The sequence below is a fragment of the Triticum urartu genome, chromosome 7 (assembly GCF_003073215.2).
Source record: "Triticum urartu cultivar G1812 chromosome 7, Tu2.1, whole genome shotgun sequence".
Taxonomy (NCBI): Eukaryota; Viridiplantae; Streptophyta; class Magnoliopsida; order Poales; family Poaceae; genus Triticum; species Triticum urartu.
This window is the reverse complement of record NC_053028.1, coordinates 21,605,828-21,633,436: the sequence shown is the minus strand read 5'-3', so window position 1 is coordinate 21,633,436 and position 27,609 is coordinate 21,605,828. Positions and strand designations below refer to the sequence as shown.

General features: G+C 44.6%; 1 protein-coding gene across 1 annotated transcript; it reads left to right on the top strand.

Moving 5' to 3' along the window:
- The first annotated feature begins 1,612 nt into the window (after window positions 1-1,612).
- Window positions 1,613-24,138, top strand: LOC125523344 (probable protein phosphatase 2C 37). Its single transcript, XM_048688391.1, has 5 exons — window positions 1,613-1,771; window positions 1,893-2,179; window positions 3,992-4,022; window positions 4,108-4,219; window positions 23,816-24,138. The coding sequence occupies exons 1-5, from the start codon at window positions 1,673-1,675 to the stop codon at window positions 24,136-24,138; spliced, it is 852 nt and encodes a 283-aa protein (XP_048544348.1). The 5' UTR covers window positions 1,613-1,672.
- The last annotated feature ends 3,471 nt before the right edge of the window (window positions 24,139-27,609 follow it).

Below are 27,609 nucleotides of genomic sequence, written 5' to 3'. Positions count from 1 at the left end.
AACACCTTTTCAAGTACATGATGAACACTTTTCTGAATAGATGATGAATATATTTTTTTGTATACACGATGAACTTTTTTTCCATAGGAGTGTGGCGCAAAAACACTTCACACCGGAACTTTTTTCGTCTTCATCCTGCAGCCTTCCACGTGGCAAAACTTTGCCGTGTGGTGCCACTTGGCCCTCGGCAAATAGTTCCTTTGCCGAGTGTTGCCTTTTTGCCGAGGCCTACTCTCGGCATTAATATGTGTTTGCCGAGAGTCACGCTCGGCGTCTCTTACTTTTCTGAGTGCCTGTGGTTTGGCTCCCGGCGAAGACCATCACACCCGGCGTATACAAAATTTCCAATAGTGAGTACTGAACTTTTTGTATCGCTCGTATGAATAGAAGCTGATGGCGGAATAAGGAAATCGATGTACAATGTTCACAATATTGCCTTTCGAATATGCCCAAACACTTCTTGTTGAACAATCCACGAAGCCGCGTGCCATATACTACCCTCCCTTAGAGCTGCAGCATCTGAATGTATACCTGCCACCTGTCGGATCAGTATGCCACAAGCTCATACAGCAAACTTTATCATCAACATATGGGTTATGTGACAAAAGAAATACTGTATTCAAGAACATTTTTAAGAGATTGCAATTTTGTAGCTATGAATAGCGTATGGCACATACAATAAATCCACAGCCAAGCTTTAAGTTTGGAGTGGAGATTACTGCTTATTTATCGCGATGCTTTAATTACACATTATTTCCTTATTTTTTTGGAGTAAAAGTTTTGGGAAGAAGACATAAATGACGATATAGACTCCACTTAGCGACATAAATCATATGCAAGATATTGTGCATTAGGTAGTTGTCTTTAACAATCTGTAATTTTCCCAGGAGAGCGTGGCAAGAGCTTGTGGTTGGAGTGGCTTGAGATAGCAAATAAAAACCAATGAAATAAATATTCTAAAGGAGAAACGGATGACCTAATGCAATGTGTAATTCGGGGAAAATTAATATCTCTCCGTTTTTTTAGTACTTGCAATAATAAGCAGTATATTTCTGTAAATAAATGGAACATAGAATGGATTTAAATGCGAAGCATTAAAATGGATAAAAAACATTAAAATGCAGGAAAAAGAAAATAAGTGACATTAAAATAGGAAATATTGAAAAGAGGAGAAATTAATAAGGATAATAATGAATAAGATGAGAAAATTAATATGGGTACTAGCTACTTTATAGATAAGATACGTGTGCTCAATCCGTGTGTTTCTTTATACACAAAACTGCTGCAGGAGCGTCTTCCTCCTCTTCCCGCAGGTCGCTTGGTAGCGAAGCCTCTGCTGCTTCAGGAGCCCACGCGCGTTGTGCTCAACCGGACTGCTCCTTCGCGTCGTCCATCAGTGTACTCTGTAGCTATGGCCAGCACCGCTGGCGAGTCGAGAGCCAACCCTGCCGTGGCATCGGAGGAAGGCGAGGTCCAGCCCTCACCTCTCTTGTCTGGGTACTACGCATCCTCGGAGGGGTCTGAGGGCTACCTCACGGGCCCAGAGGAAGGGGAGAGCTCCCGCGTGGTGGCGGCGCCGGCGCCTCTACTGCCAGGTGAAGCGGCACCGGCGGCAGTGTGGTCCCTCGCGTTCGGGTCCGTGTCGCAGCGGGGACTGGATCAGCGGAAGGGCATGGAGGACAGCGTGTCGCTGCGCCCGTCCTTCTGCGCCTGGGCCGACGGCTCCCCCATGCACTTCTTCGCCGTCTTCGACGGCCACGGTGGCCCACAGGTAAACCCCCGTCCCCTTTCCTCCAAATGCTGCCAGACTGGAGCACCTTGCACGCCACCTCCGGGTTGAGTGCTTGATGTCGGCGTTTGATTTGCTTGCTACGTGGTACATGGTGCTGCAGGTGTCGGCCCTTTGCAGTGACCAGATGCACGTCATACTGGCGGAGGGGCTGGCCCGCGTGGCAACTGCCTACCGGATGGAGCACCCGGAAAATGATGAAGAGGCGGAGCGTCGCGCGTGGGAGGCGGCGCTGAAGCGGAGCTTCGAGCAGACGGACACACTGGGGATGGGGTTGTCGGAATCGGGGTTGCCCATCATGGGGTCCACTGCCGTGGTGGCGCTCCTGGTCCGCGGCAGCATCCTCATGGCCAACTGCGGCGACTCCCGCGCCGTGCTCTGCCGCGCCGGCAACGCCTTGTTGGGTCTAACCCTAGATAGCACGAACTGGTTTTCGGGGACAGAGGTAGAAGAAGAAGTAAACGCATAGGTGTTTTGCGGCGACAAACGCCTCGCTGACGAACAACGTTTTTCTCCAGCTCAAACTGTGGCACGTACCACGTACGTTCAACCAACTCAGATCGGCCTCTATTTATAGGCTGGCACACACGCCACCTCCCCTATTGTGATGCATGCTAACTAACCATGAAGTCTATCCGGCCAGCTAACAACTTATCCAGCTAACTAACTACATGCATGACTATCCTATCATGCCATGAAGCTAGCTAACCAACTAACCACCTGGACTAAACACTACGCGCTGGACTAACCAACTCGCCATGGCCACGACTGCACGCACACGCACATACACCATCGTGACACACACGCACACACGTACTCTGGGTGCATACCCATCACGGTTTATTTCTAACATTCTCCCCCTAAACCGTGACCTACAGGAGGCCAGGTTCTTCGTCGACGTCGGCGAGGAGCGCCTTCTCCTTCTTCGGCTGCCGGCAGTCACGGGAGAAGTGGCCACGAACGCCACAGTTGTAGCACTTCCCGCGCCGCCGTCTCGTGCCCGAGGCCACGCTGCTCGCACCGTCATCGTGGTCGAGGCCGCCGCCGCGCTGACGTTGCAGTGCCTCCCACTGGGCCGCTGTGAACATTAGCTGATCGCTGCCTCGTCCGCCGTTGTCCTGTGTGCGCCGACGTAAGCGTTCGTCGAACGCCTTGAGCCTACTCAACGCCTCCTCGAACGCCATCGTCTCCACGTCGCAGAACTGCTCGATCCCGGCCACCGCGGCATACAACCGATCAGGCACCGTGTCGAGCAGTTTTTTCACCATGGCGGCGTCACCGAGCGTCGAGCCGAGGCCAGCATACCTTGCTGCCATGCCGCCGATTTTTCCGGCGTACGCGTCCAGCGCCTCCCCCTCCTCCATGCGCAGGTTGTCAAACTCGCCACGGAGAGTGGAGAGCCGCGCCGCCTGGACCCGATCAGCGCCGACGAACCTCGTCTTCAAGCTGGCCCACACCTCAGCCGCTGTCTTCTTCGTCGATACCTGCATCAACAAGTCTTCTGAGAGTGCACCGAACAGCACCGCCCTCGCCGTCTTGTTTTTCCCCGCGTCGACCGCCGCGTCGCCGGCCGGCGACACCGCTTCCCAGAGGTTCTGGGCGTCGAGGATGGCTTCGGCCTTGATCGCCCATATCGTGTAGTTGTCCGGTGTGAGCATCGGCATCGCCATGGACACTGTGCTTCCCCCGGCGCCGTGCGGGACGATCGCCATGGCCACGAGCAGAGGAACAAACGAGGCTCTGATACCAATTGTTGGGTCTAACCCTAGATAGCACGAACTGGTTTTCGGGGACAGAGGTAGAAGAAGAAGTAAACGCATAGGTGTTTTGCGGCGACAAACGCCTCGCTGACGAACAGCGTTTTTCTCCAGCTCAAACTGTGGCACGTACCACGTAAGTTCAACCAACTCAGATCGGCCTCTATTTATAGGCTGGCACACACGCCACCTCCCCTATTGTGATGCATGCTAACTAACCATGAAGTCTATCCGGCCAGCTAACAACTTATCCAGCTAACTAACTACATGCATGACTATCCTATCATGCCATGAAGCTAGCTAACCAACTAACCACCTGGACTAAACACTACGCGCTGGACTAACCAACTCGCCATGGCCACGACTGCACGCACACGCACATACACCATCGTGACACACACGCACACACGTACTCTGGGTGCATACCCATCACGGTTTATTTCTAACACGCCTTACCACTCTCCCAGGACCACAAGGTGAGAATAATTGTGTCATGCGTATCGTATTTCTCTCCTTTGGTCTCGTCTGACCGGACAAATTTATATTGATGCGTGGATGCAGCGGGAGCGGCCGGACGAGAGGGCGCGGGTGGACGCGGCCGGCGGCAAAGTGCGCACCTCCGACGACGGGCAGCTGCGCGTACGGGGAGTGCTTGCAATGTCTCGCGCATTAGGTACGCCGTACCTACTGTTTGGTTCTTATTATGCACGTGTGTACTCGTACATATCAACGGCGTGTCGTCCGTTTAGTTCTTATGCACACGACGTTTTCTTCCATGCAAAAAAGAAAAAGACGTTTCATTCCCGTGCATCATTGTTGGCCTTGTATACAATATAGGGTCCGTCTATATTACATCTAGATGTATCTCACATCTAAGTATAGTGTCAGCATTATCTTATTATTTTATTGTTTGTCTTGTTTGTTTGATTTAGTTTGTCAAAGCCTCCCATAAAAAAAAACATCTCGCCCCGCACGTCCCACCATATGTGTATCTAATAGCTAGCTAGTTGTGCACAATGCATGTGCGATGGCTGTAGCCTATGCATTGCTCGATGTACATGATGCAGTGCTCGATGTAGCTTATGCGTCCGGTAGCAAACTTTTACAAGTACGTCTCTGATCGCTAGCTTCTAATAGGCTAACAAGGATTTGTTGTTGTTTTTTTGCATTATCACTTTTTTTCGTTTTTTCACAAAAAATATTATTCATGAATTTACATAAATGCTTTCAAATTAGAATTTTTTTTAATGAATAAAAAATTGTTTTAATATACGGTGAACAATCCTTTAACATACGATGACCATCTTTTGAATATACACTAACTTTTTGTACTATAAATTGAACATTTTTAATATACAGTGAGCTTTTTTATATATGATGAATTTTGCTAATTATACACAATGACCATTTCTTTAATATGCACTTAACATTTTTAGTACACACTAAACCTCTTTTAATATACGATGAACTTTTTTAATATATGGTGAACATTTTTCTAATATGCACTAAATTATTTTAAAACTCATACTGAACAATTGATTGTACACTCGATAAATGTTCACGAAGTAGAAAAATATTCACGATATTCAAAATTTGTTTGCAGATTAAAAAAATGTTCGCCGATTCACAAACTATGTTCACAAATTTCTGAAATATTCATATTTTGAAACAGATTTAGAAATTATAAAAAAGGTAAGGAAATGAAGAAAAAACAAGAAGAATTTTAAGAAACAAACAATGGTCCCTATTACAAGTCGAGAGTGGACTTGCAACTAGGAGAAAAAAATAATGGGCCTAGTTACGAGTCGAGGTTGGACTTACAACTGGAACAAGTACACGAAACTACGATGCCCATTGTGAATCGTGGGTGAATTTGCAGCTGGGATGGATACAAACAAACCAGTTGTGAGTGAGAGATTGGACTTGCAACTGGGACAATAACAAAACCATGACCCAAGTTACGAGTCAAGGGTGAACTTGCAACCGGGATGAAAACAAACTATGTCGTAGTTGAGAGTCGAGGATGGACTTACAACCGGGATAACTACACAAATACTACGATGCTAGCTGCAAGTCGAGGGTGCACTTGCAACTAGCAAAACAAATGACCCAGTTGCGAGTCAGAGCGTGGACTTGCAACAGGGACAACAACAAAAGTATAGGCCCAATTGCGAAGCGAGGGTGGACTTGCAACTGAGATAACTAGAAAACTACGAGTCAAGTTGCGAGTCAAGGGCGGACTTGCAATTGGGATGAAACAAACAACATGCCTAGTTGCAAGTCAAGAGTGGATTTGCAACTGAGACAACTACACAAAACTATGATGTCTGTTGTGAATTGAGGGTGGACTTGCGACCGGGATAAAAACAAATGGCCCAGTTGCGGGTCAGAGATTGGACTTGCAACTAGGACAACGACAAAATCATGCCCAAGTTGCGAGTCGAGGTGGACTTGCAACTGGTATACAAACAAACAACGGCCTAGTTGTGAGTCGAGCATTGACTTTAACCGGAACAACACAAAATTACGATGCCAGTTGCGAGTTGAGGGTGCACTGCAATTAGCAAAACAAAAGGCCTAGCTGTGAGTCGGAGGAACAAGGACAACAAGACAACTATGGGCTGAGTTGCGAGTCGAGAGTGGACTTGCAACTGGGACAACTACAAAACTGCAACCCCAGTTGTGAGTCAAGGGTGTACTTGCAACTGGGATGAAACAAACAATGGCCTAGCTGCGAGTCAAGGGCGGACTTGCAATTGGGAACTACACAAAACTACTATGCGAGTTGTGAGCCGAGGGTGTACTTGCATTTGGGAACAAAACAAACGGCCCGGTTGCGAGTCGGAGGCTAGACTTGCAACTGGGACAACAACAAAACCATGCTGAAGTTGCGAGTCGAGGCTGGACTAGCAACTAGGATGAAAACAAACTATGGTCTAGTTGCAAGTTGAGGACGTACTTGCAACGGGGACAACTACACAATACTATGATGCCATCTACGAGTCGAGGGTGCATGACAAAACAAACAACCGAGTTGTGAGTCAGAGGGTGGACTTGCAACAGTGACAACAACAAAACTATTGGCCTAGTTGCGATTCGGGAGTGGAACTGCAACAGAGACAATTACAAAACTACAAGCCCAGTCGCGAGTCAAGGGTGGACTTGCAACTGGGATGAAACAAAGAATAGGCCTAGTTGCAAGTCAAGGGTGGACTTGTAACTGGGACAACTACACAAAACTATGATACTATTTGCGAATCAAGGGTGGACTTGCATCTGGGACAAATGACAGACTACAAGCCCAGTTGCGAGTTGAGCGTGGATTTGCAACTGGGATAAAAACAAAACACATGCTCAGTTGCAAGTCGATGGTGGGCTTGCAACTGGGACAACTATGAGCTAGTTGCGAGTCAAGGGCGGACTTGCAACTGGCACAACTATGAATCTACGAGCCCAGTTGCGATTAATGGATCAAATTGCAATTGGGTTGAAACAAACCACGAGCCCAATTGCTAGTCAAGGGTGGACTTGCAATTATAATGAAAAACAAAAACATAGGCTCCAGTTGCGAGTCAAGGGTTGACTGTCAACTCGGACAACTATGAACCTAGTTGTGATTAGAGGGTGGACTTGCAAGTGTGAAAACTACGAGCCCTGTGGCGAGTCGAGGATCGACTTGCACCTGGGACAACTATGAAACTATGATCCTAGTAGTGAGTCAAGGGTCGACTTGCAACTAGGATGAGACAAATTACATGCCCAGTTGCGTGTTAATGATGAACCTGCAACTGGGACAACTACGAGCCCAGTTGCGAGTCAAGGGTGGACTTGCAACTGGGACAACTATGAAACTACAAGCCCAATTGCGAGTTAAGGGTCGACTTGCAATTGGGATAAAACAAGTTATGAGCTAGTTGCAATCAAAAGGTAGACTTGCAACTAGTATGAAAAACAAAACACATGCTCTAGTTTGTGAGTAGAGAGCGGGCTTGCAACTTGGACAACTACAAGCCCAATTGTGAGTCGAGGGGGCTTGCACTTGGGACAACTACAAAACTATGAGCTTGTTGCGAATCAAGGGTTGACTTGCAACTGGGATAAACAAGTTATGGGCCTAGTTGCGAGTCAAGGGTGGACTTGCAGCTAGGATGAAAAACAAAAACACATGCTCTAGTTGCGGGTTGAGGGTGGGCTTGCAAGTCTGACCACTATGTGCCCAGTTGCTAGTCGAGGGTGGACTTGCACCTGGGACAACTACGAAACTACGAGCCCAGTTGTGAGTCAAGGGCCTACTTGCAACTAGGATGAGACAAACCACACGCCCAGTTGTGTGTCAATGGTGGACCTGCAACTTGGATAAAAAATAAAAACACATGCTCTAGTAAGGAGTCGAGGGTGGACTTGTATCTAGGACAACTACGAAACTACAAGCCAGTTGTGAGTCGAGGGTGGACTTGCACCTAGGACAACTACGAAACTATGAGCCCGGTTGCGAGTCTAGGGTCTACTTGCAACTAGGATGAGACAAACTACACGCCCAATTGTGTATCAATGATGGACCTGCAACTTGGATGAAAAATAAAAACACATGCTCCAGCAAGGAGTCAAGGGTAGACTTGTATTTGGGATAACTAGGAAACTATGAGCCCAGTTGTGAGTCAAAGGTTGACTTGCAACTAGGATGAAACAAACTACAGTCCTAGTCGCGTGTCAATGGTGGACCTACAACTGGGATGAGAAACAAATACACATGCTCTAGCAGTGAGTCGAGGATGGACTTGCACTTGGGACAACTACGAAACTACGATCCTAGTTGCTAGTTAATGGTCGACTTGTAACTAGAATGAAACAAACTACATGCCAGTCACATGTCAAGGATGGACCTATAACTAGGATGGAAAATAAATAACAGGGGTCAAAGGTCGGTCAGTGAGAAGATGAGGGATAAGCTTCATGATCGAGACCCCCAAATGATGACATATATGGGCCCATGTGAAAATAAATGCGGGATCATGATGACACAAAACAGACGAGACAAGAGGGCGCGCGACAAAACAGAATAAGTTGACAGATGCGTGCATGATCGAGTTTGTGTGAACATTAAAGCAAACAAATCAAACAATTATAGACGTCGATGAGCTAAAACTCATCTAGATTAGATTTAGCAAATCTGAAAACAAAAAATCTAGTTACACTCCTATCTAGATACACGATCAAAACCAAAAAATAAAAGAAAACTGTGAATAGAAGGACACGTTGCCTTGCACAAAAAAACCATACACAAAACATAATAACGGCCCACTAGAAAATGTCATATCGGGTCTCACTGTTTCACGAAGGACAAACAGACAACACAGCGCAAAGACAAAGAACATCACTCAGAATCATGTGTATCTAATGATATACGAGTTAGATGAAACATTGTTAACCCTCATTTAGATGATAATTAGCAAACCGATCTGAAACGGGACCCCAGACCACGTTACAAAACCGGCCAACAAAAGACGCACACACGAACAAGTCGACAAGCACCAAACACACGACGCGACACAGCGCATGCCAAAATAACCCACAATCAAGATTTGTAGGACATTTTAAGCGAACATATGACAGAGTAAAACCAAGTTCATTAACTTTAAATGGATAAAAATAAAAAATGGAAAAGATAAAAATATAAAATATAAATAAAACAAAAAATCATGAATTTAATATAATTCATGATTTAAAACAAATAATGAAATAGAAAAAAGGAAAATAAAACAGAAACGAAAAAAACAAATACTGGGAATCAAATGGGAGCGTACAAGAAAATGAACTAGGACAAGGTGTAACACAGACTTGTGAATGGAAATGGAAAAAGGAACGGAACCTCGCACTAGCAACGATCCAGCATAGACCTGCTTGTGAAAACCAACAAGACCTCGCACTAGTAACGAGCACACAGGCAGCAAGCGAGACAACGCACTAGCAACGACCTGACAGGGAGACAACGCGCCGCGAGCGAGCACGACAACTAGACCATCACGTTATGCACAAATATTAAAGACAGATAATCTAACAGTTCTGGATTTAGACGTGAGATAGCTATTTCACATCTAGATGTGAAATAGCCAACCTGTACAATATAATCCTACACCTACAGGTAATCAACAGGAAATTACGGACCTCCCTTCTCGTCTAGTCATACCTCGTAAAAAAACACTTTTTCCCGCAAAATAATAATAATCATACCTCCGCCCCCTGATTTTCAGGGGTGGGCCGGTGCCCCAAAAATTGACCAATGAAATAATGCCTCGTCACTCTGTAAACCACTCTCCCCCGTAATTTCCTGTAGATGTAGCATTACTCCCTTGTATATCTATCTGCAAGGACGACTTAAAAAAATCTATCTGGGAGGAAACAAATAAATGCAACTATATCAACAGGGGCTGCTACTAATGGCCAAGTGTGATTTGTTTCAAAAAGTGTTTCTTAAATAAAGGAGGAAACGCAAGTATTTCTATATCACTAAAGGAGGTCATCTTCTATGCACCAGCCAGTTGCCCTCTAGTAGAAAATAAAATTAAAATGTTTTCTTAAATTAAAATATAGCATTGCATATTATTATCATCTGACTCAGAATTAAGAACAAACTCTGTTTGAGTTTATAAGGCCCAACCCACATTTTTTTTGAGAAAAATTTGACCACTAGTTTATCGTTAAAATGTTTGTTATATGTGTTCAAACATATATCATTAGAACTATCAGAAATAATTTGCTACCCATGGTGGTAGCTACGCCCGCCCCCAATTTTTATCTCTGTTTATTTTGGACTATGAAAAGTAACTCTATAACGAAAATATAGTGACTTTGGACCAGCCAGGCAAGCAAAGATACAATTATGCCAAAAAGGCAAGCAAAAAGACTGAGAGAAGTGAGAGTAGATAGTAAGAATAGTCATGTTAAGCTTTAAAATTAATGGTAATATGTATGCCCAATAATTAATTAAGTTTCCGAAGATATCTGCAAGGTCCTAATAATTTTCATTCACGATTAGCTAAAAAATAGGACTAGTTGTTTTTTTCCTGAAAGTATTCCTCTCCAACCTTGGTACAGTGCGCCACCATCTCTACTTTGTTGGTAGATCGCCACCCCACCTCTGCCGCTGCCATCTTTGGTATATCTATCTGCAAGGACGACTCGGATAAAATCTATCTGCAAGGAAACAAAAATAAATGCAACTATATCAACAGGCTGCTACTAATTCGTCAACAGTGATTCTTTTCTAAAAGTGTGCCCGTTGGGTTCTTACACACAAGGAAACAAAATTATTTCTATACGAATAAAGGAGGACATTTTCTATGCACCAACCTGTTGCCTTCTAGTGGAAAATTAAAAATAAAATATTTTGGAGTTAAAATGTTGTATTGCATATCATTATTGTTGGAATTCACCCTTAGGATCGATCATATAAAATTGCATGAACATACGCGCACACAAAATTGATAGCCAAGGGCTCGTATCGTGCCCTGTTTTTCCTCTTTTTATTTCTTTTCTGATTTTTCTCTCGTGTTACACAGCTATAGCCTGCCCATGTATTTATACACGTCCGGCCAAGTCCTCACGGTCAAATCTATTCTAATCTGACTCTATATTCTAATCGGACTCATACTAGTATGACGAAAGTACAAACGAACTAAACCTAGATTTCCTAAATTAATCATCCGGCAGCTTGATCGCACTCTTTTTTTTGCAAGAGTATAGGGTTTTTATTCCATAATGATAGAGTTACAATCTTCAGCGACTAAATTGCTGATGCATGGAGGTGGTTGACCCAACCAACAGGCTGTGCTGTCACCACATCTATCAAAGTTTGCTAAAAAATGTGCAACCCTATTCTGTTCACGAAGGATTTTAAAGGAATAACAACCCTATCACTCAAGTAACTTTTGATCTCCGAAACCAAATGGCCATAAGCTGATCTATTAAAGGAATCCTCGGAGAGCATCTTGAGGGCCACACCACAATCAGATTGAAGCAGGATTGTAGCATTTGAATGTTCCACCGACAACTTAAGCCCTTCCATCATAGCCTGTAGTTCTGCTTCTAGGGCTTCATCGCAAAAATAACCCCACCTTTATCATCTCTTAGAATCATGCATGTGCCCGTCGAGCCATCCATAGGGTTAAACGAGCCGTCGGTCGATAACGCGACCTCGCCCGCTGAAGGGTTGGGCCATGGCCTGCGGGGTACATGGAGCTCTTACTTGTGTGTTTATTTCAGCTGTCATCGAGGCTTTTCCTTTAATAATCTCCTCAATACTCACCGAGATTTGATTGAAAGTGTTGTAATAGCTAGATAGAACCGAACAGGAGACTTCTAGTGGTGGGATTGGTTTACCATGTGTGATTTCGTTTCGAAGGTGCCAACTTCGCAACAAAACCATAATGATCCTGCTCCTGACTTTTTCATGTGATTCAGCAAGGAGATGAAGGAGCCATTCGTCTCCTGTACATATAATGTCCAATCGGTTTGGTAATGGCCAGACCAACCGCATTGTATCCCACAAGAGAGCTGCCGTAGGGCACACTAGTAAGGCATGAAATGAAGATTCCTTGTCCCGATTGCATAGACTGCAATACGCGGATGTCCCTAGGTGCCTCCTGCACTTCTCTGCATTTGTGGGTAATGATCCTGAGCTGACTTGCCAACCAAAATGTCTCATTTTGGGAGGTACAGCCGCCCCCCGGACTAGCTTCCATATGGGTCGCTCACCCATAGGTGAGGAGCTAGAAGCACCCGTACAGACTTGCTCACTTTGAATGGACATTGCCAAATTGTAGGCACTTTTAACTGTCAAGTTGCCTGATATGTCCCATGGCCATGATATAAATTCCTCCTGTTGCCGCGGGGACATCCGGATCATCTGTATCGATTCAATATCCGCCTGATAGAAAAACTGCTGCAACAAGTCTGTTTTCCAATTACCCCGGTCATCAAGGAAATCTGCAACTCTGTTAAGGCGGCAATTGCGTTTTGGCAAAATCGGTGTGAACGGCAGACCCCTTGGGATCCAGGGGTCCCTCCACACTCGTATACTTGCACCATTGCCAACGCGCCAAAGCATCCCTTTCTTTACCAATTCCAGGCCATGCTCGATTCCTTTCCACACCGTTGAACTATTAGTCGGAAATACTGTATCCCACAGGTTCCCGTTTGGGAAGTATTTAGCCTGAATAAGTCTTGCGCAAAGTGATTCCGGGGACGTAAGAAGCCTCCGGGCTTGTTTGGCCAACAAGGCCTGATTATAAGCTCGCATATGATGAAAACCATTGCCCCCTTTAGTTTTTGGGAGGGTCATTTTTCGCAAGCAACCCATGCCATCTTCTTCTTACCATTTTCCACACCCCACCAATATTGTCTGATCATTTTTGTCAAGTCATCACAAACAGAAAGAGGCAGCTTAAAAATACTCATCAGATAGACTGGGATGGCCTGAGCGACAGCCTTTATCAGCACCTCCTTACTAGCAAAAGAAGAGTGGGGTTCACTCCAGTCAACCAAACGCTTGCTCAATCTGAACTGTAAAGACTCAAAACGACCTTTATGCATTCTCCCTTCTGGAACAGGGAGCCCCCAGTACTTAGGTTCAAATTCTTGTTGCGTCACGCCCAGAATATGCTCTACATCATCAGCAACTTGATTAGGACAACTGTCAGCAAACAGGATGGAGCACTTCGAAGGGTTTATGAGTTGACCCGTAGCTGAAGCATAAGTGCTCAAAACATCCTTGACAACCGCCGCGTACTCGCTACTTGCTCAAAAGAAAAGCAGAGAATCATCCGCAAACAACAAATGTGAGATAGCAGGAGCTCTTCTACATATTTTGATAGCTTCAAGACCTCTTTGTTGGACAACATTATGTAATAGAGCAGACAATGCATCAGCCACAAAGAGGAATAAAAAGGGTGATAAAGGGTCACCTTGTCGCAAACCACGGGAAGGTGTAAATTGCTCCAAGAGACGTCCATTAAATTTCACCGAATATCTGACCGAACGAACACATTCCATAACTTGGAACACCCACTGGGGGGCGAAACCCCACTTCAACAGTGCACGCTCCAGAAAACCCCAATCAACCCGGTCATAAGCTTTTGAGAGATCCAGCTTATAAGCACAAAAATCATTACCTCCGGGGGAGGTTTGGACATGGTGGATACATTCAAATGCTATAATCGAATTATCTGAGATTAGTCGACCCGGAATGAACGCACTTTGATTTTCAGAGATAAGTTCTATGAGAAGGGGCCTGAGACGATTAACCATGCATTTTGATACAATCTTATATATCACATTGCACAACGATATCGGACGGAAATCCTTTAGCGACTCCGGGTGCTGGACCTTTAGGATCAAGACAATACATGTATCATTAACCCCATCTGGCAAGTGGCCTGTGTCAAAGAATTGCAGAACAGCAGCTATGATTTCCCCCTTCAAACAGCCCCAATTTGTCTGATAAAACCGAGCTGGAAAACCATCCGGACCGGGTGCCTTCAACGGTCCTATTTGGAATAAGGCATCTGAGATCTCAGTATCAGTAAAGGGAGCATGCAACCTCTCGTTCATATCCTCTGTCACCTTCGGCACAATAAACTCTAAAATTGCATCAGGGGATAAAGTGGGATCCTTTGTACACACTTCCTTGAAGTATGAAGCTGCCATGCGTTCCATCTCTGTGGGTACACTGCACCACGAGCCATCTTCTTTCTGTAATCTCCTTATATTATTCCTCCTAGCTCGCCAAACTGCTTGCCGATGGAAATATTGAGTATTACGATCACCTTTCTTCAACCAAACAATACGGCTACGCTGCAGCCACATCATTTCCTCACGGTGTAGTAGTTCATCTAGGCGGATCAGTACACGGTCAGCTCTAGTAAGTTGTAGTGTCTCCAATTCATGTCGGAGTTCCTCAATTTGTTTCTCAACATGCCCAAAATTATCTTTACTCCGGTTCTGAAGGTCAGACATAACTGATTTAAGAGAAGCTGCAACATTGCCGAAGTCACCCCGCTGATGAGCCCGCGCCCATGCCTTTGAAATCACCTCCGGATGTTTCTTATCTCTATCCCACATTATTTCATATTTAGGCGTCCCCCTTCGGCGTCGGTCATCAGAATCATCCAAGAATAATAAAACGGGGCAGTGATCCGATCGAGGGGAGACGAGATGATGCACCCTCGCATAAGGGAACATCTCCCTCCAATCATCAGTTGCACACACCCGGTCTAGCCGAACCCAGACATTAGCAATCCCTAGCTGTCCATTAGCATATTTATATGGCACACCGGAGAACCCCAAGTCCCCAAGTTCACATAACAAAAGTGTGTCTCTGAATGCTTCCATCTGGTTCTCACCTCTACTAGTACGCGAGAAGTGCTCATGTTGCCAAAGAGCCTCATTAAAATCTCCGCAGACTACCCGAGGTAGAGTTGGGGTCCCTTTTAATCTAATCAAGTGTTCCCACATGCGATGGCGATGTTCAACACGTGGTTCACCATAGACGAAAGTAAACCTCCATGCTTTTCTAGAACCTTGATCAATAATACTTACATCAATAAATCTTTTACTGGATTCCAGTACTGTCACCTGGAGGGACTTGTCCCAGAACAAAGCTAGTCCCCCGCCACGGCCTTCACAATCCATGCCGCAGAAACATTTCAGTCCTAATTTCCACTTCAATCTTTCAATTTTTGTACTGGTCTGTCTTGTTTCAGCAAGAAAGACCAAACTCAGGGAATGGGCTTTTACAAGAGCCCCAACTTCACGAACTGTTCGGCGGTTCCCCGCCCCCCGGCAGTCCAAAATAGGTGACTCATTGGGACTGGCGGCGCTCCTCCTGGGAGCCCGCCGAAACTTTTTCAGAGTTTGAGTTTTCACCATCCATCTTAGCTCTTTTTCTACCCGTACTGTTGCTGGGAGATACCGAATCAGCAGCCACCTTCCCATGCATGATCAGCTGTACCTCCCCAGCCGGGGTAGTTGATACAACAGCAGGAGGTGTCACCAAGACAACATCCATATTCAAACGCTTATGAGAAGATTTATCCAAGTCCATGTCCAAAGAGGAAGGAGATTTAAGTGGACTAGAAGTCGTGTCCTTGAGTTCTCCATCTGCCATAGCCTCCCCTTTACCTGCTGCCGACTTGGGAACCGTCAAGTCACTATTGATCTTCCTTTCACTCTGGCTGGATTCCTAGTCTGAACGAACACTCACCGGAGGATCTGCATACAAGTAATCGCCAAACTTGAGGTCCTTCTCTAGAAACACCCCGTCGCCACACTCCTTGTGCTCGTGGCCAATGATACCACTAGCGCTGCAAAGCCTCGCCAACTTCTCATACCTGACTGCATAGATATTGCGAGTCTTTCCCTTTACAATGCTTACAAACTTGGTTAGAGGTTTCCTGATGTCATGTTTCACTCGAACACGAACATAGTCCCCTCTCGAGTTTCCTGTAATTCGAGTCTCCAGAACCTCCCCCACAGATCGAAGCAATTTTGCCATCAAATCCTGCCTGCAATATCCATCCGGCAGTTTATGGATCTAGAGCCAGATTGGCATGTACACTATCGGCACCTCCTCGGCGTTTGAGAAACCATCATAAGGCGTCAACAGGACTGCCATATTGCGGAACAGCCATGGCCCCTGGGACATGATACGGTCCCAATCACCAAGGTAGTAAACTTGAACAACAAACAGATTTGGGCCAATTGGCCAAAAACGAACTGCCTGGGCACAATTCCAAGCCGCCCTCATGTCCTTGTAGAAAGCAGATTGGCTGAAGTTTTTCCTGGTATGAACCCTAGCAAGGGCTAGCCAACGATTCTCCTCCAACAGCTATGGGGCTTCCTCTTCAACCACAACATCCTCAAACTCCTCCTCATGGAGGTCCAGCTTGTCGAAGAAATCACCTAGGTCGTGATCCGCTCTTCCTTGGGAACCACGATTCGTAGATGAGAATGCATCCGATGCCGCCGCCATGGAGAATCAGGGGGCGACGACTACAGAACGCCACACATACCAACGGAGGACGGGGGGACTGGGGGACGGCCGGGTACGCCAGCTATGGTGGACTTGCGGCAGGAGTCGTCGTAAGGAGGTAAACCCTAGCCATCGCTAGGGGAGACACTTTGTCGCGATGGGTCCTTCACTTGATCTTAGCTTGATTGCACTCTAACCGAACTCAAGTAGAAAGACTCCAATACTTACCAAACTACAACTAGAGACCTCCTTAATTCTAATACTTATACCAAAACTAACTCATGTATTGTTTGGATTACCCAACATTCACCCCCTAATCCAACCATCGACTCTTTACGCAAATGAGAAGACCACCTCTTGTCACGCCGGTTGCCTCCAATGACGCGACTTATCATACCACAATTTCTTTGTTCTTCAACGGTGACCACCACTTCATCATCGACTTTTCTTTTTCATGCCAACTTGTAGACTGAAACCAATGATTACTCGGACTACCAGCCACGCTGCCACATCTTAGCGTGCTACATGCTGACTAAACGCATAGCCTCATGTAGGAACTCGACTTAACTGGTGTGCGTCCTCTTCACATTGATCTTCAACTTCTCGCCGGTTGCTTGTGCACGGGGAGACACATCTTTTCACACGCCACATTTTCACTTTCTCGTTGTCGTTGGTGACACAACTTATCAAACGACACCTCCTGTCCAGCGGCAACACAACTCGCATTATACGTGCAACTTATCTCCACCGTATATGAACTCGCCGGAACTCCACGACCACAAACGAAAGCACAAGGCATGAATTCCTTTTTCTGCCCGCTCTCGCTCGCAATTCTCCTTCACCAATGACGCATCTCAACTTCAGCAGATGACTCACACACCTGAGCTCTTGTACGCATCTTACAAGAACTCATGTGCACACCTTGACGACAGCTCACAAGTTCGCCATCTCCACCTTGCACCCTCCAACGATGATCTCGATGAACTACTTGGTGCCATCTTGACACCTCCATAACCATCAACAATCACCAGCACCTTGTCGACGACAGCCTGTCGCCTTCCTCCGGGTCGTTTTGCCAAACGACAATCACCCGTCACTTCTCTTGCGACAGTGTCCTCGCAGCCTTCTTGTAGTCGCTTCGCCGAACGACAACCGCCAAAACCTCTACATCGCTGTGCCACCCACCGACTATATCGCCCGCTCCTCATTGTCGCTGCACTGGCGACTATATTGCCCGCCCCCAGGCGCTAGCAGGGTTACCAATTGTTGGAAATTCACCCTCAGGATCGATCACATACAATTGCACGAACGCACGCGCACACAAAACTGATAGCCAAGGGCTCGTATCGTGCCTGAGGGTGAATTTCCAACAATTATCCTGAGGGTGAATTTCCAACAATTATCGTCTGGCTCAGAATTAAGAACTCACTCTACTCTGGTTTATAAGGCCGAGCCCACATGTTATTTGAGAAAAACTTTGACCACTAATTTATCATTAAAATGTTTGTCATATATGTTCAAACTTATCATATATTTACCCATTCAAAGGAACCAATGATTTAAATTGTTTATATTGTTTCTTATTGTGGTGATTAAATTAATGGTCAAAGTTATTCTTAAGATATGGAGGGTCTTATGAACCCCAACACAAAGAGTACTAATAAACAAGCATATATAGTAAGAATTGTCATGTTAAGTTTTAAAATTAATGGTAATAAGCATGCCTAATAACTATTTGAGTTTTCATAGATATCTTCAAGGTCCTATTAATTTTCATTCTTAATTAGGTAAAAAAATAGGACTAGTTCTTTTTCTTGAAATTGTTCCTCTCCAAACCGGGCGCACTGCGCCATCATCTCTCCTCTGTTGGTAGATCGCCGCCCCACTTCCCCCGCGACCATCTTTGATATATCTTGTGGGAGTGGGGGTTGGAGAGGCCCCGATCTACCAGCAGGTGGAGTTATATCTTTCCCCTTTTGGGAGATTTTATGTAGATGTCAGTTGTCCATAGCTTTGACCCTTCACACTATGGTGAATGTAACCACATAATAAAAGTCATCTCAGCTAGCACAACGATGGTGTTGGCGGTAGCGCTAGTGTGTCAACTAAATTCTCCTCGAGTCTCCCTGACTCAAGTTCTTGAAATTTTTGTGTGTGGCAACATTGATGCCTTAACGGCTTGTTTTCTGGCCAGTTGTGTTGGCTGATGACCTTATGGGTTGCAGGGTTTATTCATGAAGTGGCTTCCCTTTGAAGTTTGGTCCTCCAGCCACACCTCTATCACATTGGTGCGACCACCAGTACTAGCGTGAGGCATGTGAGAAGAAAATCTATGTTTGGATGTCTAATTATCCCATCTCCTCGCAGTGTCTACTCTCTCTCTCTCTCTCTCTCTCTCTCTCTCTCTCTCTCTTTCTCTCTCTCTCTCTCTCTCTCTCTCTCCCTCCTCTCCTCTCCTCTCCCTATGCATGAAGGAAGTAATGGTTGTCCCTTAGCCATGTTCCTCAAATCTCTTGTTTTGATCCACGGTGAAATCAAGGTACATTACCAATTCCTTCATTAGTTTCATCGGGTTTGGCTAACTGATGTTGCTGGAGCAGTCAGATTGCCATATATACCATATGTCGAAGATATGTGTTTGACGTTACTAAGCGCCAGATTCTGCGAATAAGCGCACCCACCTGGCAGAAGATCAAGCGAGATCCACCTCAATTGTTAACAATATTTCTGCCAACGCAGTAGGCTGCCAAAGCTCTAACTACGGGCATCTTGGTGTTCCTGTCTCGAATCTATCTCTTAGCTTGAGGTACCATTGCCACTCAAAATGGATTTACTACTCATCTTCCAATGATGCTTTTTGATACATCGGTTGTTTGAACCAGTGTTTATTCATCCAGCCAGGCATTACAAAAAGATAAAGTATGGATAACATCGTGGGCATGCTAGAAGGCAAGAGGTCAAGAAGGCTTTTGTCCCACGGCACAACAATACCGAAAATGTGACTAGGGCAGCGACACCAGGTTTAGTATGAGAAATGGAGACCATACATGTACGGATATGAAAGGATCTCAACTACTAGAAATACATGACCAACAATGGAGAGACATGATATGCTAAGAGGAAGGACAAAAAGATATGGGGTGGTGGATGGATATGAATTGTGGGTGCATAACCAGTGAGATGACATATGAGACACATCCACATATATCGAGGTCCATTAAATTTGTAGTTGGGCTTGGAAATTTTTTGGAACACCCAACACTTAACGGTACTTACTCTTTTTTGGCACACACTTTGGTATAATGGTAATCATAACAATATGGGGATAGCTATATCTTTCCCCTTTTGGGCGATTTTATGTAGATGTTAGTTGTCCACAACTTTGACCCTTCACACTATGGTGACTGCGGCCACACAATAAAGTCATCTCTGCTGGCACAACAATGGTGATGGCGCTAGCGCTAGTGTGGCAAATAAAGTATCCTCCAGTCTCCCCGGCTCGAGTTATTGAAAATTTTGTCTTCTCCAACATCAATGTCTTGACGGCTTATTTTCTGGCCAGTTGTTCTGCCCAACGGCCTTTTTCTTTGCATGGTTTATTAACGTAGTAGCTTCCCGTTGTACTTTGGTCATCCAGGCTCATCTCTATCACATTGGTGTGACCTCTAGTACTGGCATGAGGCATGTGAGAAGAAAGTCAATATTTGGACGCTTATTTCTCTGGCCACCTCGAATTGTCTACTCTCTCTCTCTCTCTCCATGTGTGTGCATGAAGGAAATATTGGTTGTCCCTTAGCCATATTCCTCAAATCTCTTGTTTTGATGCACAGTGACATCATTACCAATTTCCTCATTAGTTTCGTCCGGTTGGGCTAACTGGTGTTGTTGGAGCAATCAGATTGCCAAACATACCATATGTCGGAGATATGTACTTGATGTTACCAAGTGCCGAATCTGATAAATAACCACCTCCACTGCGCCCACTACCACAAGACCAGGCGATATCCACCTCAACTATTTACAATTTTGTGTCAACGCAATTGTCTGCCAAAGCTCTCACTACCGGTATCTTGTTGTTGTTGTCTCAACTCTATCAGGTACCATGGCCACTCAAAATGGTTTTACTATATACTCATATTCTCATGATGTGTTTTTATACATTGGTTGACAGTTGTTTATTCATCCAGCCGGGCATTGCAAAAAAGTTAAACGTCAAGAACATCTTCTCCAGGCAAGAAGGCAATAGGTCAAGAAGGCTCTTGTCCCACGACGTAGGACAAAAAGATATGGGGTGGTGGATTGATATGAACTGTGGGTGTGTAACCAGTGAGGTGACATATGAGACCCATCCACATATATCGAGGTCCATTAGATTTGTAGTTGGGCATGAGTAAAATTGGTAACACGCGTCACTTGACATTACTTACTCTTTTTTGGTACACATTGTGGTGTAATAGTAATCATAACCATATGGGAATAGTTTCCCATAATAGGTTCTCTCTCTCTCTCTCATGTGCATGAAGGAGATATTGGTTGTCCCTTAGCCATGTTCCTCAAATATCTTTTTCTAATGCACAACGACATCAAGTACATTACCAATTTCATCATTAGTTTCATCAAGTTAGGCTAACTAATGTTGCTGGAGCATTCATATTGCCATACATACCATATGTTGGAGATATGTATTAGTCTGATGTTACCAAGCGCCGGACCCGGAGAATAACTGCCTCCATGACCCTGCCTGGCACTAGATCAGGCGATATCCACCTCAACTGTTTATAATTTTTGTGCCGATGCACTAGGCTGCTAAAGCTCTCATTACAAGTATCTTGTTGTTCTTGTCTCGACTCTATCCCTTAGTTTGAAATACCATGACCACTCGAATGGCTTTACTACTCGTCTTTACATGACATTTTTTGATACATTGGTTGTATGAACCAGTCTTTGTTCATCCATCTAGGCATTGCAAAAAGATAAAGCATGAACAACATATTGGGCAGGCAAGAAGGCTTTTGTCCAACAACACAACAAACCGAAAATGTGATCAAGGTAATGGCACCAAGTTTAGTATGAGCGATGACGACCATGCATGTGCGGATACGAAAGGATTTGTTTTCTAGACTACATCATGGAAGGATGCATTATAATTTCATATAAGAAGGGCCAAGCGACTACTACAACACCACATGCAGATAAAATGACAAAAAGGCAAGCAACTGCATGCTAATCCAAGTTATTAGAACCGCGCCTACAACAACCGAGAGCAAGACAACTCGCCTTGGGCGATCTCCAGCCAAGATGGCGAAGAGACGGGGCACCGATCCACCAGACCACGTCCCTACGGATGCACTAGACAACCAAGACGCGACAAAGTCCATAGGAGTTGGTTGGTCAAATGTACCGCTCCAACCATATCTCCTAGACAAGTTGGCTAGTGGGTGGTCGGGCCTAGCCAAACCAGAGGAAGAAGACATGTTAGAAGCCTTGGTTATGGCATACATTGCACCCTGGAGGCCGATGCCCAGAGAGGCAACCCAAACCACAAAATTAGACCACTCAAGCTCCAACTCCGATGACTCCACATATAGCAAAGGCAACGCCTTGATGAAGGACACGACGTCGTGACCGCCGCTGCCTGTTCCAGTGAACCGAAATAAGGGTTTCCCTTGGTGCTTGAGGAGAGACACAGCCAAAGGCCATTGTAGCACCACCGAGAAGGACATGGCACCTGCGAGCATCGCCGCTGCAAGCATAGGACAGCCATGCAGTCGTTCAACGCTAGCCCTTGACCAAAATCCAAACCACCGGTGTAGAGACAAGGGGACAAGTCATTGGCTTAGTCCACCACTACTGGAAGGAAAGCCACACCCATCATCCATGAATAAAGTGCAACCTGGAGAAGAGGAAAGTAATACCTTTGAATTTCCAAGTCATCATGACCTCCAAGGCAAGTTTCTGCATTTTCTTTTGTGGAGAAATTCTTGATCCCTAGGATTTCATTCATGAGTGTCGTTGGTGAAGAGGGGATAGAGACAAATAGAGAGATAGAGAGATAGAGGAGAGAAGGGGGGAGAATTATTTTCTCGAGGTGGGGAAGGTTCGGTTCAAACATAGCTAAAAATGTAGATGGGGAATGAGTCATGGGGGACTAAGATGGCTCCATTTATTTTTTTGGGATAAGTATCCCTATTTTTCTCAATCTTCCCTGGGCCTCTGTATATCTCCTGGAGAGTGACGAATAAAAGAAGTGTTGTCAAATAATGTGAAAAGAGAACCTCAAAGGGTGCTCATATTTTACGCAACCTCTCAGAAATTTTATAAGCCTCTCCTCGATTTTAAAGTTTTTTTCTAAAAGTTTCCAACGCCTTCTGTAAATTTTCCAAATAATCTTAAAAAATCCGAAATATTTCCGTAACTTTATAGTGGTCTAGTGACCTCTCCCTATTTTTTTTCTTCCAGAAATCGAGTTTTCTTTGCAAATTTGAAGATCTATCGGAAATAAAATATATTTTTGGACAAAAACCTGTTTTTGGTCGAATTCGCCCCTCACGGGCTAGTATTGGGCATGTTGACCCACACAGCGAGCTAGGATGCCTAGCCAGCTCCGAAGTGGTATACACCAATTGGATGATGTGCCGGGGGAGGGAGGGAGGGGACGGGTGCAGCATCGCCTTGATTAAACCATAGCTCTACTTAATGCAAGTTTCCTAAATATCTAGCATACATGAGTAGTTTGCCTATGGAGACATTTATTTGCATGAGAATAAAAAACGATTCGTGTTATCCATAACACTATTGTAACGTAGAAAATTATTTGAAGGCATTCATAGCTGAAACCAATTGTTACCTTGTGTATAACTAGAATAAAGGAAGATATCATTTATAAAATAATATTTCATTTGGACAATCATGACTTCGTATCATTTTAACACAGTTACCTTTAGCAAGGATGTTATCATGTATTGTTGCATTCACATTCCTTATAAAACTCAAATGTTTTAATGTTGATCGATGTGCGTAGAACATTGATGTTTTAGGCAATATTTATGATCAGATTTCCATTCCTGGTTTTGATCAATATATAAGAGTTGTTCCCCTTAATAGATTCTAAAGAGTTATTCCAGTTTTTTATTTATTTTTCACAAGTTCATTCATTTGTACAAGAAGTATACTTTTTGTTTAGTACATATTTCATTTGATGCTTCTAGAATCCGATCTCATGACAGTGAACTATACTTGCAGGGCACAAGCTCCTTAAGCCTGCAGTGATATGTGAGCCAGATATAACCATGACGACTCGATCGGAGGATGACGACTGCCTGATCCTCGGGAGCGATGGCTTGTGGGATGTCATCGAGAACCATATTGCCTGCAATGCCGTGCGGAACTGCCTAGAATTAGAAAACAAGAACAACCAAGGTGTTCCTAGAGGGGGTGCACTGATAGGACAAGAGGAAGAGGTTGGCTGCAACAATGCTGCAACCCTCCTAAAGAACATGGCAATCTGCAAGCATAGCCAGGATGACATTAGTGTTGTCGTACTTGATCTGAAGGCAAGAGGTTAGCTTGGCAGATTGCATGAGGTCATCATCTCCTTTGCAGCTTAGACTTGATGTGGATGAAACATTGCCATGGTTAGAGATTTATAATAAACATGGATGATTGGAAATGTACAAAATATGTTGGTCACATATATGTTGGTTGCTTAGTATTCCCATTAGTTTTCTTCATTGTAGCTTTGTTTGTGGTTTTCACTCAAACCTGCTGAACTCATCTCATACAGGTTTGGTGTTTGCAGTTAGCACTCAAGCAAACAAATGTGCTTGTGTGTTACACCCACCAGCGCTCTGGTATTACCTGGCTGAAGCCCATTTTGTTTTGCTTGAGTGCTAACTACATGTTTGAAGCAGGGTGCAGGCCTAATGGGCTAATACGAAACAAGGTAGTTGCTCCACAAAACAAAAACGAAACTACTTTGTATGGTGGAAATCCTTGGTAACAGATACCCCTGGAAAATCACTAAACTCCCGTGGCGATAAGTAGCGCTAAAGTTTTGGTGAATTTTTTCAGAGGGAGGCTGGGAAGACGATGTACAGTTTTTTTTGTGAGATCTGAATTTCAAAATAAAATGTTTTGCAACCTGAGCATCCAAATTATGAATTGTTTCCATCATTGTGTTCCTCGCATTGAGATATTTGAAATTAGATCAGATCTTAATAGATTTCGACGAAATCATTTCTGGGCATAATTTTTACTCCAAAAGATAATAAACATCTTCTTCCAATGGTAACGAAGTTGTATTTCACACTCAAACATACTTGTACTTCCCATGTGGGTAGTCTACTCGCACCTAGAGTAAGTTTTGTTCTCTAGGAAACTAATTCATCCCACGGTTGGCAATTTTTGGCAAATCCTTTTTCAACCGCCCCCCTATACGGAACAACATCTCCACTAAACCCTCTTATTGTTCCATTTTTGTCTCCAATTAATTAACATGAGCGTCAACTTCATCTCGGCTGCTCGCTATCCATCTCACTCTTCTCCCATGTGGTTCCTCAATCTGGAGGGACACGCCATCTCTGTACCACCCCATGTTGATGGATCACCCTTTCCACTACAAGAGAGCATAGATGGTACATTACGACATTAGATGGCCGCGGTTCCCTTCACCTATGGAGGATTGCCACACCAAGATTTAGAAGATTATTGTTGCTGCCCTTAATTACCTCAAATGCATGACCTCTTTGGGAACAACAATCACATGCAACAACACGTCCGCCGACTGCACGAATTGATCCCATAACTTCCATATCCAACCTAGGTTCTAATTCGTCTCATTTTTTCTTTATTTTTGTATAATCCCAAATCAGTTGAATGAAAACAATTGGTCTCTATGTTGTGACCATGTTTTAGTTTGTGTCATCCCAGTGGGTGTGCTTCCATTGGTGTTGCTAGCATGTCCCGTGGGTCCTCCATGTCGCTTGCTAGGTGTACCACATACTTTGATGGTTCTGCACGTGTTCCTTTACTACGAAGGTGGAGCAGGCGGTGGGTGCGTGGCCAACGTTGGTGGCATATGCATTGTGCCTAGGCGCATAGAAACTAACATTGGTATATTTTTGTTGTTGCAAGCAATTTCTATAGGCGTAAATTCTATTTTTTGGGCATAAGCTTATAATATTTTAAGCAATGTTTTACAAAAAGAAATTTTAATATCCTGGAAGCACTTTAACATTACACACGAAGCAATTCTCTAGTCGCTTCAAACACATTTTGACCATGGTGTATACAAAATATTCTTGGCACAAATCCCAAAAGGATTAATGCAGCCTTCAACTCCCATTGTAACAATTTCTATGGCTCAGTACTACATATCCGAACACTACTGGCAGCTCATCGCTGACCAGCCACTGACCACGCGTTAGTAATGAGCATAGGCACTGATAAACAAAGTGGACTGATATATATCACTAACTGACTTCTATAAATGACCTACCCATGTTGATCAATTAAATCCGACTCTTCGATTTCCCGCGGACCAGTGTTGTTCTGTACGTGGCCAATTTATAATCCAAGCCCCCTCTTCCTTTCATTTTCGCACTCTCTCCGGCCGCATACCCCGCTCATCTCCATGACCTGTGCCTCCCTTAAACCCTCTCTACCCTTCCACTGCTCATATGTGCTGACAGCCTCGTGGCAGCTGGACGCGGTTGTACCCTCGTTGTCCAGAGCATCGTCCAGCCGTTTCTGCTGATGTGAAGTCCGCCCCTACCACGGACAACAGTTCTCCCGTATCATCGTGTGTGGCTAGGACCGGCTGTCGTGCTAATGGTGGCGACGGGGTTGATCTGCCCTGAAGTCCGGTCTACCGCAACTCCGTGTGTGGTTGTAGACCATGCATGTGTTTCCTTCTTCTTTGGTCGTCGCACCGGCCAAGGTGGTATGCTTCATTCCTTGTAATAATAAACAGTAGCAACTTCCAGTCTTCTATGAATCACCACCCTTCAAGCCCATAGATTATTGTAGGCTGAGCTGCTGCATGGTTAGTGATTTTAATAGTGATAGTTGCTGCTTACTGAAATTTGGTAATTAAGGATTTGGACTTAAGTCAAACTAGTCTATTGGTGTTGCACTACATGCACTTGATTGTTGTATAATGAAGTGTGTAAACTACATCTAAATGGGTAGAGACTGGATTTTTGACTCCTGGGTGTACAGACACCCCACTATCCCACCATTCGCGTCATTTCAGTTTCTCTTGAGATATGGACCATTGCCTTGCCTGCCACTCATTTATGATTAGCAGAGGACACAGACAGTAATCTGAGCGGCCCTATAGGGCACTGTTCATTCGAGATTCCTCTGACTCGGCCACGTTCTAGCCACTACGCATTCCCGTGACTCCAGTGAATAAAGTAGACAACAAAGTTGACCATGACTCTGCTTATTAATAACTCCCATGGGCACAACATTGATACGTCAAAAGTGCACAGTACCACTAAGACTAGCCACAATGGAGAGTAACATACATTAGTAACATACTCGTATTCCTAGACTATGTTACTACCTTCATAGTGGGTAGTAACATAAGTGTGGTAACATGCAAAGCTTCATTTATTAGGTTATAGACTCATATTGCATTGGGACATGTGATGTTACAGTAACTAGCTAAGTTATTACTACTACTACTACCTCTCTCATTAACTCATTGCCATATAAGCAAATTTGCTGAGTTAGACTCGATGTTACTGCTGAAGTTACTCCCACTATGGCTAGTCTAAGGAGAAAACCGAAAGAAAATGAACCTAATAAAAATCTAACACAAACAACTTTCTCTCTTTTAGTAAAACTGTTCTCTCCTCACTTCTCTTATTTCCTTACGGCCTTTCTCTCCTCTCATTACTCCTCTCTCTGACACATGTTCCCATGGAAGACACAAAACATCTTCTCTCTCTCATGTCTTTTCTTCTCTCTCCATCCATCTGACTTTGTACAGTGACCTGCCTCTCACTTGTCTCTTTCGATAGGCTCACAGT

What these genes read in the sequence shown, in the direction of transcription:
- LOC125523344 (XM_048688391.1), top strand. Translation starts at nt 1,673, where the DNA reads ATGGAGGACAGCGTGTCGCTGCGCCCGTCCTTCTGCGCCTGGGCCGAC. An exon ending in GCCGTGCTCTGCCGCGCCGG is followed by an intron (nt 2,180 to 3,991) that starts CAACGCCTTGTT and finishes GGTTTATTTCTA; the next exon opens with ACACGCCTTACCACTCTCCC. An exon ending in TGCAATGTCTCGCGCATTAG is followed by an intron (nt 4,220 to 23,815) that starts GTACGCCGTACC and finishes CTATACTTGCAG; the next exon opens with GGCACAAGCTCCTTAAGCCT.